The sequence below is a fragment of the Watersipora subatra genome, chromosome 10, assembly GCF_963576615.1.
Source record: "Watersipora subatra chromosome 10, tzWatSuba1.1, whole genome shotgun sequence".
Lineage (NCBI taxonomy): Eukaryota > Metazoa > Bryozoa > Gymnolaemata > Cheilostomatida > Watersiporidae > Watersipora > Watersipora subatra.
The window spans coordinates 57,110,421-57,125,390 of record NC_088717.1 but is presented as its reverse complement, the minus strand read 5'-3'; the positions used below and the strand labels follow the sequence as shown (position 1 = coordinate 57,125,390).

The window sequence follows — 14,970 nt, the reverse complement described above, 5'->3', positions numbered from 1 at the left end:
AAACAAATCAGATGTTGACAATATGGAGCCAAATGCCCCTCTACACAGATCTCAGAAAATCAAAAGTCCCCAGTAAAGTTTGAGGCAACTGGTCATGAATAGCAAAGACAATCATTGATGGTGTGCAGTTTGTTTGTATTCTATAGCAAACAAACAGTTCTTACATGTTTCTCATTCAGTTTATTATATGTTACTTTTGTTGGAAGTACAATCATTATATTCTTGTTTAGAGCTTGAAGGGGGATGTTGTATTATTAAGAGTTGTCTACCCCCGTGCTTGTATTGTTGTTAACCACACCCACTGTTCTGGAAGATTTTAATGACTCATGTTCTATTGTGTGCGACTTATAAAAAACACTTATTAAATGCTGAGCATTCAGACAAGCTGTGTTCTTTATCTAATTGTAATAATCTAACAGTTATAATAAGAGATCAAGAAGTACATAGCCTAAGCTCACACGGATCATGATGTCTCAGACATGTCTGTGTTGTAGCTCAAAGAGAAGCTTCAGGAAAACTTTAAGAAGGCTGTCGCCAAACTCCCTGGTATGATCGCTGACCAAGATTTTTTTTTTAAATTGAAGACGATGCTGACAAAAAGGTTGATGAAATTATTTGTAAGTTGGATTACAAATTTAGATTTTTTGAATACCAAGAAGAGAAAAATTTAAAAGCAAACATTGTCTTCACATACATTATGATGTTGTAGAGGAGTTCAACAAAGAAAAAAGAAGGGATTCCTCAGCATGGCCTCCACTATTGCTTCCAAAATTAGAGGCATTTTCCAGGCTGGTATGTCCAAGTTGAGAGAGAGGTTTGGTAAGAAGGTTGATGAGAGAGCCATTCTCGGATTCGACTCAATCGGAGATTCATGGAACGCTGCTAAGCAGAAACTGGCTGACTGTGCTGGAAGCGTGTCTGACATGTTCCAACCATACATTGACAGCCTTAAGACAGTGAGTTTAACATGTATTTCCCTCTGATGTCAAACCTTTGCTTGTGATGTTATGATATATAAAAGTTGTCTAGCGGAACATAAATAGGGTGTGCTACATTGTAGGGTATTGCCGCACTTGGAGCTCAAGCTAAGGAGCACGCTGGCAATCTGGTCGATGCTGCCAAGGGAAGCTTTAATGACCTCAAGAACAAGCTCACCACACACATTGAAAGCCTTAAGGGACAAGCTACTCAGCTAGGAGCCCATGCTACCAATGCTCTGAATGCCCTTAAGGAGGCTGTCACTAGCATTGCCAGTGAGTTATAACACTTTTCTAAAGTACTCAAAGAACAATCAAAATAAAGCCATCCAGCTAGTGAAGTTGACAATGAAGAGCTGTCATGTTCTCTAAGCAAATCACTTAGGGCTTCAGTATTGAACTCTCTAGTATAAAAATATAGTTCTAGCAAACTTAATGAATGCCGTGTATAAACCTGCTTTCCCTGTTCTTTGTGATCTCCTATAAACACTGTTCCAGAGCGATCTTAATACTGTGTTTTCATATTTCTTTAAACACTGTTTCATAGCTCTATTTACTCTGTGTTTCATAGCTCTATTGATTTTGTGTTTCATATCTCCATAAACACTGTTTCATAGCTCTATTGACTTTGTGTTTCATATCCCTATAAACACTGTTTCATAGCTCTATTGATTCTGTGTCTCTTTGTTAGTTGTACTACCTTGTAAACCTTTTACTTTGTTTTGTTTTATTTCATCAAAGGATATGAAAACAGAAAAACAACAAAAGAAATAATGATGAGGCCCAAACTGGGCAGTAGTATTGCTAGTCAAGGCGCTGGCCACAAGTTAACAGCGAGCAGCCAGAAACTATTTAGTCACCACTCAACAGGTACAGCTTGAGGGCATGTCTAAAAGTGGGCCCACTCACAACCTTACACAGTTCATCAGACAGAGCGTTGCATTGTGCTGACTGCTGGTAAGACATTCTGCGATGACCCGAAGCAGATTTAGATGAAAGTAGCTTTAGATTTAAGAAAGGGCAGCGAGTGGGATATTGATGAATGCAATGTGATTTAAGGCTGTAGAATAATTAATGAGACGCGATGAGAGTTCAAAATTTATAGAGTTTATTCAGTCAAAATTGAAGATTTTTGAAAAAATGGTCAGGTGTTTTCTAATTTAGGTTTTTATGCAAAACCCTGAGGACTCGTTTTTGGAGAAGTTTGAGTTTGTTTGCGTATTTACCTGGGGCGTTTCCCCAAGCCTCAATACAGTAGCTGAATCTAGAATGAATAAATGTGTTGTAAATTAGAACCAAAATTTTGTGGGGTAAATAACTTGAGCATTTATATAAGAGTCATAACAAAAGTTTAACACTATTAAAAAGTTTGTCTATGTGATCCTTCCATGATAAATTTGTATTAATGTGAACACCAAGAAATGTTACACTTTCGACTTGGTTTAAAATTTTACCATGCAAAGTTAAAGCGGTCCTAGGGAATTCGTATTTATTTTGATAGATTTTTAATATTATAAAGTTTGTTTTGTCTACATTTAATGTTAGTTTATTCATAGTACACCATTTTTAGATTTCATTCAGTTCATTATTTACTGCAGAAATTTGCTCATCTAAGTCTTCGGATTCTAAAAACAAGTTTGTATCATTGGCATACAAGATGGGAGTCAAAACTGTTAAAATGTTTGGTAAATCGTTAATATAAATTAAAAAAAGTGTAGGGCCAGGTATGGGTCGCTGGGGAACACCACATGTAATGCTTAGTTCATCAGAAACAGATTGTCCAATAATGGTGACTTGCTTTCGTTGAGAAAGAAAGTTTTCCACCCATTTAATAGAATTTGAACTAAACTTTAGCTGTTTCAGCTTATATAAAAGAATTGGGTGATCGAGGGTATCAAAGGCTATACTAAAATCAAGATAGACTCCAAGTACGGTTTTCTCATCATTAAATGCTTTTAAAATTTGATTTGTGAATTGAGTAAGAGCTAGTGAAGTGTTTTTATTTTTCCGAAATCCAAACTGGTTTTCATGAATCAAATTATTACTTTTTAAATATTGCATTATTTGTGTGTTCATGATCTTTTCCAGTATCTTGCTTATGACAAGCAGTATCGAAATAGGCCGATAATTTGAACATAGCTTTACTGAGCCTTTTTGAAATAAAGGTTTTACTTTAGCTATTTTAAGAGATATTGAGCTCAAGCTTTGGCCAATGCTAAGGAAACCATCAATGATGCAGGAAAGACTGGAACTGATGCAGGTGGTGTGATCGCTGACCCCTTTGCTGGCACCCTCAGTTGAAACTAATAACTTCACTCTTACATATTATTTGTAATATACTTCATGAATGTGAAAGTCATTTGAAAACTGAATAAATATATCACAAATTTTCTATAAATATGATTGATTATTGGGTAAGAACTTGGCATGCAGCTAAAAGCTCAAAGTGACTTTAAACCATAGTTCATTGGCTAAATATTTTATTTATTTCAAATAGTACATATCTTCATAAATTCATTAACTACTTTCTCCTCTGTTTTACGTATGTACTTGTATCTTGTCATTAAAGTCACAGTAGATACTCAACTGTAGACTGATTTCCTGATGTACGATGATAAAATAGCTCAACCAGATACAAACTAAGACCTACAGAACCAATAAGAAACAAGATAAGACCTACAGAACCAATAAGAATCAAGCTAGGAACTACAGAACCAATAAGAAACAAACTAGGACCTACAGAACCAATAAGAATCAAGCTAAGACCTACAGAACTAATAAGAAACAAACTAGGACCTACAGAACCATTAAGAAACAAGCTAGGACCTACAGAACCAATAAGAAACAAGCTAGAACCTACAGAACCAATAAGAATCAAGCTAGAACCTACAGAACCAATAAGAAACAAGCTAGGACCTACAGAACCAATAAGAAACAAGCTAGACCTACAGAACCAATAAGAATCAAGCTAGAACCTACGGAACTAATAAGAAACAAGCTAGGACCTACAGAACCAATAAGAATCAAGCTAGGACCTACAGAACCAATAAGAAACAAGCTAGGACCTACAGAACCAATAAGAAACAAGCTAGGACCTACAGAACCAATAAGAAACAAGCTAGACCTACAGAACCAATGAGAATCAAGCTAGAACCTACGGAACTAATAAGAAACAAGCTAGGATCTACAGAACCAATAAGAAACAAGCTAGGACCTACAGAACCAATAAGAAACAAGCTAGGACCTACAGAACCAATAAAAAACAAGCTAGAACCTACAGAACCAATAAAAATCAAGCTATGACCTACAGAACCAATAAGAAACAAGCTAGGACCTACAAAACCAATAAGAAACAAGCTAGGACCTACAGAACCAGTAAGAAACAAGCTAGGATCTACAGAACCAATAAGAATCAAGCTAGAACCTACAGAACCAATGAGAATCAAGCTAGAACCTACGGAACTAATAAGAAACAAGCTAGGATCTACAGAACCAATAAGAAACAAGCTAGGACCTACAGAACCAATAAGAAACAAGCTAGGACCTACAGAACCAATAAAAAACAAGCTAGAACCTACAGAACCAATAAAAATCAAGCTATGACCTACAGAACCAATAAGAAACAAGCTAGGACCTACAAAACCAATAAGAAACAAGCTAGGACCTACAGAACCAGTAAGAAACAAGCTAGGACCTACAGAACCAATAAGAATCAAGCTAGAACCTACAGAACCAATAAGAATCAAGCTAGGACCTACAGAACATTATTATGGTGAGACTTGAAAGCTATAAGAAATAAAGGCTCAAGACTAACTCATAAAAAAGCAAATAGTAATGCTCTATAGATAGCCAGAGTCAGCTATGGAGACAGTAGAGATGAAACAGATAGCCATGTCTAGTTGTCTCAGCAGCTCTCTGTTTGAGATTGATTCTAGACTGATTGAGATCCGATCTGAGACTGATTGAGATCCGATCTGAGACTGATTGAAATCAGATCTGAGGCTGATTGATTCTAAGGTCAACAAAGGAACTAAACTTAATTTAAAAATCTGAGAATCTTCCACAAGCACCTTAAAGCAAGGCATATAACTATAAAAAATCATACACTCTGGAAAACTATGCTAATTGTGCTTTATGAAAATAAAGTATAGAACGCTAATAAAAACAGTATAGAGAAAATATTAGTAATATCATACAACATCTAACAATTATTTTGAAAACATTATTGCAGGCTGCTTTAACAATATTCAACTTAATATCCATTCTCTTAGCAGAGAAAGGTATTTTAAATGCTCTACGTCAAACCATTTGTTTGAAAAAGTTAACTGATGCTGTTTTTACTTTTCCTTTTTGTTTCATGATTCTTGTATGGCATAATTTGAAAAAAATTTCTGTCTGAAATAAAATTTTTACTAATAAAGTAATATTTAAATATATACATATCAGTAGGAGAGAGAATGATATGCCACAAGCTCACATGATAACTAAGATGAATAAAATACCAGAGAAATCAAATTGTTTAAATATCGAAATAAAAGACTATTGCTGTGACACAACTATAGCGTGAAAGATACCAGACCAACCAAACAACTTAGGAAAAGATGGAACCAGTATATTTATCAATTCCTGATAGCAAAGGAAACAAGTTTAATTAAATTAGATGATCAAAGACTTTATAATGACAGAGATGAATGGTTTGGAATGCTGATCTTTCCTGGTTGGCTAACTTGAGTTTGATGAGAATGAGAGAAGGTTTGTTGAGGAGAACAGTCAGCAGGAATAAAAACTGGTTGTCTAGAAACTGCTGATATGGTGTTTGTTATTTTCTAAAAAAGGTTTCTTAGAGCTTTGAAGTTCCATTTAGTTAAGCTTGTTTAAAGATAAAGGGAAGAATATAAAATGTGAAGGTTTTATAGTAACTTGTCAATAGACAATATATTAGCCTCTGAGAGCCAGCGATCAAGCAAACTGTGTTGTAAAAGGAAACCACTGTCCTCTTACCTAAATGTATATATTTTGATTCAGGTTTGTTATTTACAAACAACTTCAAGTTTTTATTTACTTTGATTTGTTTAAAGATTAAGTACAGAGTATAAAATGTATCAAGCAAACTAAGTCTATTTAACCATCCATACAAGTCTCCTGTTTGCCTTCAGGTAGAAGGAACTGACGTAAAGGGCTGATTAGGAGAGAAAGACCAGATGTTCTATTACCTAACTATCTTTCCCATCCTAAGATGCAGCATTTTACTGTTGACTGCGTGTACATATAGAAAAGAGTAAGAGGGTAGAGGGTATATAAAGTAGAACCAAGAGAAGATTCTCTACTCCAGTAGTCGAACATTGCACGGTAAGCATTATATAGTCTGTTCATCACCAAAGTATATAGTTATATTCTTTGTTGGATAAATGCATGAATATCATGTTTGTTAGCAATTAATGTAGCTACAACTGAGAATAGGAAATTGTTTAGATGATATCAGCAGGTATCAACATATGGTAATTTACAGGGTGAGGGTATACTTTCAGAATAAGTCAACCTGGATATGCTTGAACTTTACAATAGAAATCACTCATGACATCGGCGGTTTTTTGCCAATATATGATAAGATATTAAGTAGGGCTGGTTCGTGTTTGCAGGTTATTACCTGATATAAAAAATGAAGTTCGCTGCAGTAATACTGGCCATAGCCATTGTTGGGGCATTTGCCCAAAATGATACAACTTCCGTTGGACCACCACCATTTGTGTGTGACAGCACCAACTCTTTTGTATGCACAGTAAGTGTCATTTACCTTTATTGTCTTTTTCTACGTCATGGCGGTAAGAGATACCTGTTTCTGCAACCTCTTGAAGCTCATAAAATATTTCCTACTTCTTTTAATGTCTGTCGTCATAGTAATAGTATACTAGTTAAAGTATGGATGGTTTATTACATTGTTGGTTTCTTATGCAGTTCAAGAAACTTGGACACACCATCAGTTACCATGCCAAAAAACTCGGAGGCAAACTCGCAGGTGTTGGTCAGAACATTCTGGATTCCGCCTTGAGCCAGGGAGGAAGTCTTCTTGCCAATGCTGGACAAGGTAGTGTTTGTAGTCTAAAATGATTGGTCTCAAATTTTCAAAGCAGTTTTTGTGCGGTCTACACCAGAAATATGTAACAATATACATGTATATCTATGAGCATAATCCTTTTAGCTGTACTTGGCACTGTGCTGGAGCACTTAAACACTGAGGGTCTTCTTGGCAAGAGACATAATGATGATTATATACTATATTCAAGGAGCATCCAGGGTTTTGAGAAGCTTAAAGAGGTATGTTTTCTTTCTAAACAAGGGATTGTTATAAGAGACAAAGAAGTACATAGTCTCAGCTCACATGATTGTGATATCTCCAAAATGTTTTTGTTGTAGCTGAAAGAGAAGCTTCAGGAAAACTTTATGAAGGCTGTCGCCAAACTCACTGGTATGATCGCTGACCAAGGTTCTCTTAAGAAAATTGAAGAGGATGCTGAAAATAAAGTTGATGGAATTGTTGGTAAGTTAGATTACAAGGGTTGCCGCATAATGACTTTTAAATTGTTTGAATATTGAAAAATGAGAAACGTCAAAACTTATGTTTTATACGGATATCGATTTAAAAGCAAACATTGTCTTCACATACATTATGATGTTGTAGCGGAGTTCAACAAAGAAAACAAGAAGGGATTTCTCAGCATGGCCTCCACTATTGCCTCCAAAATTTGAGACATCTTCCAGGCTGGTATGTCCAAGTTGAGAGAGAGGTTTGGTAAGAAGGTTGATGAGAGAGCCATTCTCGGATTCGACTCAATCGGAGATGCATGGAACGCTGCCAAGCAGAAACTGGCTGACTTTGCTGGAAGCGTGTCTGATACCTTCCAACCACACATTGACAGCCTTAAGACTGTGAGTCTAACTTATATTGTCATCTGATCTCAAATCTTTGCTTACCATATTATGATATATACTGTAGAAGTTGTCTATCGGAACATAAAGAGCCTGTGCTACACTGTAGGGAATTGCTGCACTTGGAGCTCAAGCTAAGGAGCACGCTGGCAAGCTGGTCGATGCTGCCAAGGGAAGCTTTAATGACCTCAAGAACAAGCTCACCACACACATTGAAAGCCTTAAAGGACAAGCTGGTCAGCTAGGAACCCATGCTACCAATGCTCTAAATGCCCTTAAGGAGGCTGTCACTAGCATTGCCGGTGAGTTCTAACACTTTTCTAAAATACTCACAGAATGATCAAAATAAACTCCTCTAGCTACTGAAGTTGACAATGAAGAACTGTCATGTTCTCTAAGCAAATCACCTATGAATTCAGTATGAAATTCTTTTTAAACAAGTTTCATGATTTTTGTGTGGAAACCTGCATTTCCGGTGCCTTGTAATCTCTGCTTAACCTCTCTATAACCTCTATAAGTCAAATTTTTAAAAACACTGTTTATTAGTTCTATTGATTTTGTGTTTCATAGCTCTATGAACGCCGTTTCATGGCTCTATTGATTCTGTGTTTCATATCTCTATAAACACGGTATTCATAGCTCTTTTGATTCTGTGCTTTCATAACTTTAGCATTTCATATCTCTATGTACACAGTTTCACAGCTCTATTGATTCTGTGTGTCATCTTTAGTTTTACTACTTTGTAAACTTGTTACTTTCAGCTCAAGCTCTGGCCAACGCTAAGGGAACCCTTAATGATGCCGCGAAGACTGGAAGTGATGCTGCTGGTGTGATCACTGACCACCTTGCCGGCATCCTCAGTGGAAACTAATAATATCACTGTTGCATATAATTTATGATATACTTTGCGAATGTGGAAGTCATGCGGAAACTGACTAAATATAACACAAATTTTCTATAAGTCAGTTGGTTGATTATTGGGTAAGGACTTGGCAGTGAGAAGCTGCAAGAACTTTAAATCATAGCTCATTGGCTAAATACTTTATTTATTTAAGATAGTACATATCTTCCTTATTTGGTTATGCAGATGTAGTAAACTCACTAGCCAGGTAGTTTGATAACTAGAAGTTTTAACGAACTGACCATGCTATTGGTAATTGTAAAAGACAAAAATGAACATATCGTCTGGTAGGTCAGCAATCATACCAATGGCAGCCAGTGCAATGAAATAAAGAAGCGAAGGTAAGATTCTCTAGACACGAGATAAAAATTCAGTCATAGCAATGACTAAAATCCAGTTGATGACACTTGAATATGCATTAGATCTGTGATACAAGGTAATCTGTCAATAGTGTGTCTTCTCACTTCTCTCATCTTTTTCTTTCCTTCCTTCCTAACCTTTTTGCAAAAAGTGATACTGGGCATACACGGGGCTGTCTAGAAGGTTTAAGAAAGATGCTAGCTCAGATTTATGCTTTATGGTGATAGCCAAAAATGACATCAGAGGGTTAAGTTATGAGAGACCCATCAGGCAGCGGAGCATGGTAGAAAGCTCATGAGCTCACCAGGCAACTAAGGCTGTGTGAGGGCAGATCTTCAAAGTATGTAGCTACCATACTTGTTCAGTCCCTATTTGGGCATAAAAACCTTTAAGTGCCACCATCAGCATATCATTTTGGGTGGGTGGCTATTCCCGAGACCACAGCTCCGCCAGCATTAAAATTCCAAACCAGCAAGTTTTTAGTTATTTTATGTTATTGTTACTAAACTCTAGTTGAGTAACTAATCACATGTACCCATTTGGTAGAAAAAACAATTTCAGGTCAAGTGATCTTTCCATTACCATTAAAGACATTATTGGGAATTGAATTTCTGCCTGATATTCCAAGGTCAGGCGCTCTAAGCCATTAAGACACGGTCGCGCTCCTATATTAGATAATTCAAAACAATTCAAATAGCCATATTTATGACCATGATCCAGTCTACCACAAAACATACTATAAACTTTGTAATGATCGCTTTTTTTGATTAACTAATATAATCTACCGATCCAGACTTGCGGTTGTCATAGTTTTTATGAGATGTTTAAAAGAGAGTGTGCCCAGGGCACACAAGGATTCAAAAACAGCAACAATTGCTTGGAAAATGAGACTTCAAGATGCTCCGATTATGCTAAAAAGAAGACCTTGTGCTAATTATAAGCTAGCCATGTAGGAATAAATTAGCACAAAATCTACATAACATTTTGCTGAGGTGTATCTAGTGAAAAAAGCCTATCTTAATTTGACATACTTGTTAGAAGCCAGCAACGGAATTTGGTACAGTACAGCAGAAATTGCATAAAAAATATGCGTTTATAAAATATCCACAGTGAATCTTTATCTCTAGATTTAGAACCAGCCACTTGCATGAGCTGTCTAAGAATATATTTCGTTTGAAAGCGATGTACAAAGTAAAGCATGCAATAAGGTACAACAATACACATTAGAAAAGAAGTTTGACTTATGGGCTGGTTCCTTCCTTTACTAGAATAGAGAATTAAACTTTGAAAGTTTGACCCACACTTTCTCTTTCATGCTGAAAGTGGCGTAGTGTCGAGTCAGAAGACTGGCTAGCAGCTCTACCTGTTCAAGATTTTTGTAGCTCTTTTGAGCTGTCCGGAACAAGTCCTAAAGGTGAATTGACACCTCAAACTCTTGTACTTCCGTGTCTGAGGCTTAATGGTCTCAGCAAGAGAGAGGCAGCTTTTCATCTACTTGTTGGTCCTCCACTCTAGTGTAGGTCCACAGTGTCGTACTGGCTCAAAGTATCAGATAGTTCTTGCTAAGGTTTAGGCACTGCCTGACTACGCTTCTCTTTGGTCCAGCCCGGTTTAAGCTAGTAGTCAATGGTGTCCTTTAGGGCAACTCGCTACCAGCCATACCAGGCAGCAGTTGTTTGTGTGATAACCTGACATGGACCATCTTGATCCGAGGCAGCACCACCAGATCTCTCATCACCTGTATCTTGCTCAACAGTAAGTGCCCATGTATGTCAGTGCATATCAGCTGTCATCTATCCATGAATACCATGAGCTTGGAAAATTAATTTAGAACTAGTGAGCCACCAGGAAAAAATCCCAACAATGGTTTTTTGATGATGTAGCTCAGCAAAAAAACCTTTTCCGATCACTCCGTAGAACAGTAGCAAAGTCCCGTCAGCCAATAGATTGTGGCTGGCCAACATTGAACCAAGCCAGTTGTTCAATATGTGTAAGTGTGCTAAAAAAAGAATGTAAGACCTGTAAAGAAAGATGTTCTCACTTGAAAACTTCTTAAGACATTTTTTGAACCAACCTTATATTAGTACTAAATTTCTTAGACTATTAGCCACTACTTTTTTCAGACGTTTTGAGCCATGCGGTTTATTTAGAGGCTGCGGCTCTAAATAAATTTTGTGATTTTTTATCGTTAGGGTCGCACTAACTGGAATCTCCGGTTAGCGCGCCTTCAGCGGTAAAAGAAAAAACAAAACAGTGCCCAACGGTACTGTTCCGTTAGGCACTGGGTTAAAAAGCGGCGGTTTATACGAAAAATTGCTTAATGGCACTGTTCCCTATTAACCAGCAAAGTTGTGGCCTCGTTAAAAACACTTTTATGAGTTCAGCGGCCTATACAAAAAGTGCGGCCTATGTATTGTTTTATTATCAGTTTATAAAAAGATAGAGCAGATGCGACTTATATAGGAGTGCGGTTAATAGTCCGGAAAATACGCTTCTTAATAAAAGGAGTTGGTAGTTGCTAATTGTTTCTTTAAATGGTTCATCTCTAAAATAAATTTAGGCTCACCACAAGGCTGAAATATTTCAAACCTAGCCATCAGTCTCTTATTACAATGAAATAATGTTTAAAATTTTGATGACTGATCGCCAAAACCAAAGTTAGGTTAGGAAAATTAGCCGATCCAGAGAAGATCGACACCACGACTAGGTCGAGCCCTGACTTGGTAGATGACAAAGCTTTTGGTAACACTTCCAGTCAGCTGAAGTTGGGCTACCGAGTTGACATTACTACCAAGAAGTGGAGCCAAGCCATTCTTAGAAACTGTAAGAGACACAACAAAAATGACCAAGAGCAATGCACCTAAAAGCCTCACATCGCGTAGTCTATTGTTGTTGTTTTTTTGCACCGTTTTCATATACATATATTAGAAATAATTATATATACTTATATGCCTTGCACTTGAGTAGTAGGTTTACTGTAGAGCAAGTAGAAAAACTTGTTCATTTTTTACACTGTTGGCAGCGGTGGGTTTGCTGATCTTGACTCCACAAGAAGCAGGGAACCTCCGGATATTCTAACCAAGGCTATTCTAGTGATAGTAAAAAGAGAGCTCTCGAGAGAATGAGTACTGTCCAACAAGACCACCTTCTAACCACAGAGAGCCTTAGCTGGCTAAAGGGTGGCATGCCTCTAAGAGTCTGCAAGGATGCTCGTAAGAGTTCACACTCTCGAACCCAAGCTCGGAACAACTCTTGCCTCTCGAGGCAAGATTGGTACCGAGCCAATCAGGGCACAGGCTCTAGACCAACTTCAATCTATAAGCCACTTCCTCCCTAAGAACCTAGAGCGGAGGGCTTATCTAGTTCTTGATCAACACTTGAGCTTGCTGAGTTAGCAAATGTTTGCCAAGCTTTCTCAAAGCACAAGGGACTTAGTCAAGAGAAGTGACAGTTGGTATGGAAAAAGGACAAAAAATGGCATTTTTGTGTAGACTACCGACGGCTGAATGCAGTCACTGAACCAGACGCCTACTCCTTTTCTTGGATCAACGACAGCCTTGATGCTTTCTAGCAACAAATTTTTCAGTATGCTGACCTTGGTCAGTGGCTACTGGCAGGTGCTGTTAGATGGTGACACCCAAGAAAAGTCGGCACTCACTACCCGCTCCGACCTGCAGAAGTGGAAAGTTTGCCCATTCAGACTCACCTTTGCACCAGCTACCTTTCAGAGGTTGAAGCTCATGTTACATGGCTTGCACTGGATGCAATAATTGCACATAATTATTATTGCGCCTTACTTTGACACTCACCTGCACCAATTTAAGAAGGTGTTCCAGCAACTGAAGAAAGCCGAACTTAAGTTGAAACTAAATATGTGCAAGTTGTTTCAGTTGCAGGTGGGCTATTTAGGATATATGGTTAGAACTGATTGGGTGGCTACTGAACCTGAGAAAACAAAGGTGGTCCGAGAGTGGTAGACTCCCTAGGGGCTCAGGAAACTGCAAGGCTTCTTGGTTATAATTGGGTATTACCGTCAGTACATTCTGAGCTCTGCTACCACAAGATGACCTTTGCACTGGTTAACAGAGAAATGAGAAAAATTGATGTGAAGCAAACAAGAGCAGACAGCCTTTGAAAAGCTGAAGAGGCGCTTTTTTTTCGGCACCCAATTTGGGCTATCCCATTCCGAGTTAACCATATATTCTGAACACAAATGCAAGCAGATGTAGATTGGGCTCAGTATTATCTCAAGTGCAGGATGGCACCGAGAGGTTTATTGCATACTGCAGTAAGATCCTGGCACTAGCAGAGAGAAACTACTACGACACCCACAAAGAGCTGTTGGCCGTTTTCAAAACCGTGAAACACTTTTCACCTTTCCTTTACGGACAACATTTCCCAATCCGCACCAACCATGCCTCATTCTGCTGGTTGTGCAAAAAGAAAGAGCACTTGAATCAGGTGGCCTGGTGGTTACACATTTTAGCCGAGTTCTAATACACCCTAGCACTCTTACACCTAGCACCCTGCACCAAAATTCTCTGTTGATACAAGGATAGGAAGAATAGGGCACGTTGCTTCCCTATTAATGAGAGCATTTGGAGGTACGGTAGCAAACCCAAAAGAATCGCTAACTATTCTAGCAAGCAAATTATAAAAAAGGCGATGGTCTTACAAAGAGTTGTGAGAGAGCAACTCCATAAGCCTTCATTTAAAATAGACTGAAGAAAAATTTGTATGCAAAGAACATTTAATCAATTTATTTTTTATTGTTTACATCTTCGAATGATTTATTTATGTTCATAATTGTTTATCAGAATAATCTATCTGTTCCAATCAAGCGCTAGCTGTTGAAGTCATTCAAGTTATGTTTTTCCGTTTTTGTTGTTACTTTTTCTTGAGATAACATTTTGTATTTAGTTTTTTTCGTTATTAGGATGTGTCTTACTGTTTCCCAAGAATATTATTTTCTACATAGTATATGTAGAATTTTATAGACGTTTTATTAGAGCTCAGATTATTAGACTGCAATGGCTAGTCTTCCATCAATATGAGTTTTCACATCAGTTGATGTGATTGACGAGTTTGAATAAGAACATAATGTCAAGCCGTTATGCTAATAAAGAGGTACTGCTATATTTTGGTTTAAAAAGGCAGCTGTCATTTTGTTCTTAAGAAAGACATGATATTATCACTGTAATAAATTGTTTATTCGTTAGATCAATATCATTTTTGATTGTTATTCAAAGACTAGCAGCCAGCTCGGACAAGATTACAACAAATGATATCGTTTCTGATCGTTATTAGAAAACTTGCAGCAAGCTCAGCTCAAAGAAAATTGCAACAAATAATTAGATAACCAGTGAGCTGGTTTCAGCTTCTTCCTGTTGAGTTCAGAAGGTTGTATCGTTGGCAGCTTTCGGTTCAGCGCAGATTCGCTAGAAGTAAGAGTTGTCTCCACCCCAATGCTTAAAGTTTTCTTCAGTACTCCTTACTCGGCAACAAGAGACACAACCAATCGATTAATGCTTGACCAAAAAGTACACTTGTCAGAGTAGTTGGAGTTCTGACCACCACCCATGGTAGATCAGCCAACACAGAAATATAAGATGGAGACACTCAAGCTATTACAAGAGGTGCACACAACCCTCCGAGAAAAGCAGAGTGCCGTTCGGCAGGAGGACAAGGAAGAGTCGCAACTCTATCTTTTAGGAAACTGGGTTTTGCTAGTGAACAAGCAAGAAAAAGTTGGAGAAAATCCTAAGCTGCAGGCAAAGTTCATAGGACCGTGTAACAGCTCATATA

At 37.7% G+C, this 14,970-nt stretch overlaps 3 protein-coding genes across 3 annotated transcripts; all 3 read left to right on the top strand.

Moving 5' to 3' along the window:
- The first annotated feature begins 3,376 nt into the window (after positions 1-3,376).
- On the top strand, positions 3,377-4,116 carry LOC137407249 (spore coat protein G-like). Its single transcript, XM_068093855.1, has 2 exons — positions 3,377-3,391; positions 3,601-4,116. Exons 1-2 carry the CDS (start codon positions 3,377-3,379, stop codon positions 4,114-4,116), a joined length of 531 nt encoding a protein of 176 aa, XP_067949956.1.
- Positions 4,117-4,276: 160 nt separating this feature from the next.
- On the top strand, positions 4,277-4,753 carry LOC137407248 (spore coat protein G-like). The gene has a single exon (XM_068093854.1). It carries the CDS (start codon positions 4,277-4,279, stop codon positions 4,751-4,753), a length of 477 nt encoding a protein of 158 aa, XP_067949955.1.
- A 2,404-nt stretch (positions 4,754-7,157) lies between these two features.
- Positions 7,158-8,775, top strand: LOC137407247 (apolipoprotein A-I-like). The gene is given in 5 exon segments (XM_068093853.1): positions 7,158-7,292; positions 7,392-7,515; positions 7,657-7,904; positions 8,014-8,206; positions 8,666-8,775. Coding segments are annotated over 5 exon segments (810 nt in total).
- The last annotated feature ends 6,195 nt before the right edge of the window (positions 8,776-14,970 follow it).

Excerpts from the sequence above, each read along its gene's own strand:
- LOC137407248 (XM_068093854.1), top strand. The coding sequence starts at position 4,277 with ATGACCTACAGAACCAATAAGAAACAAGCTAGGACCTACAAAACCAAT.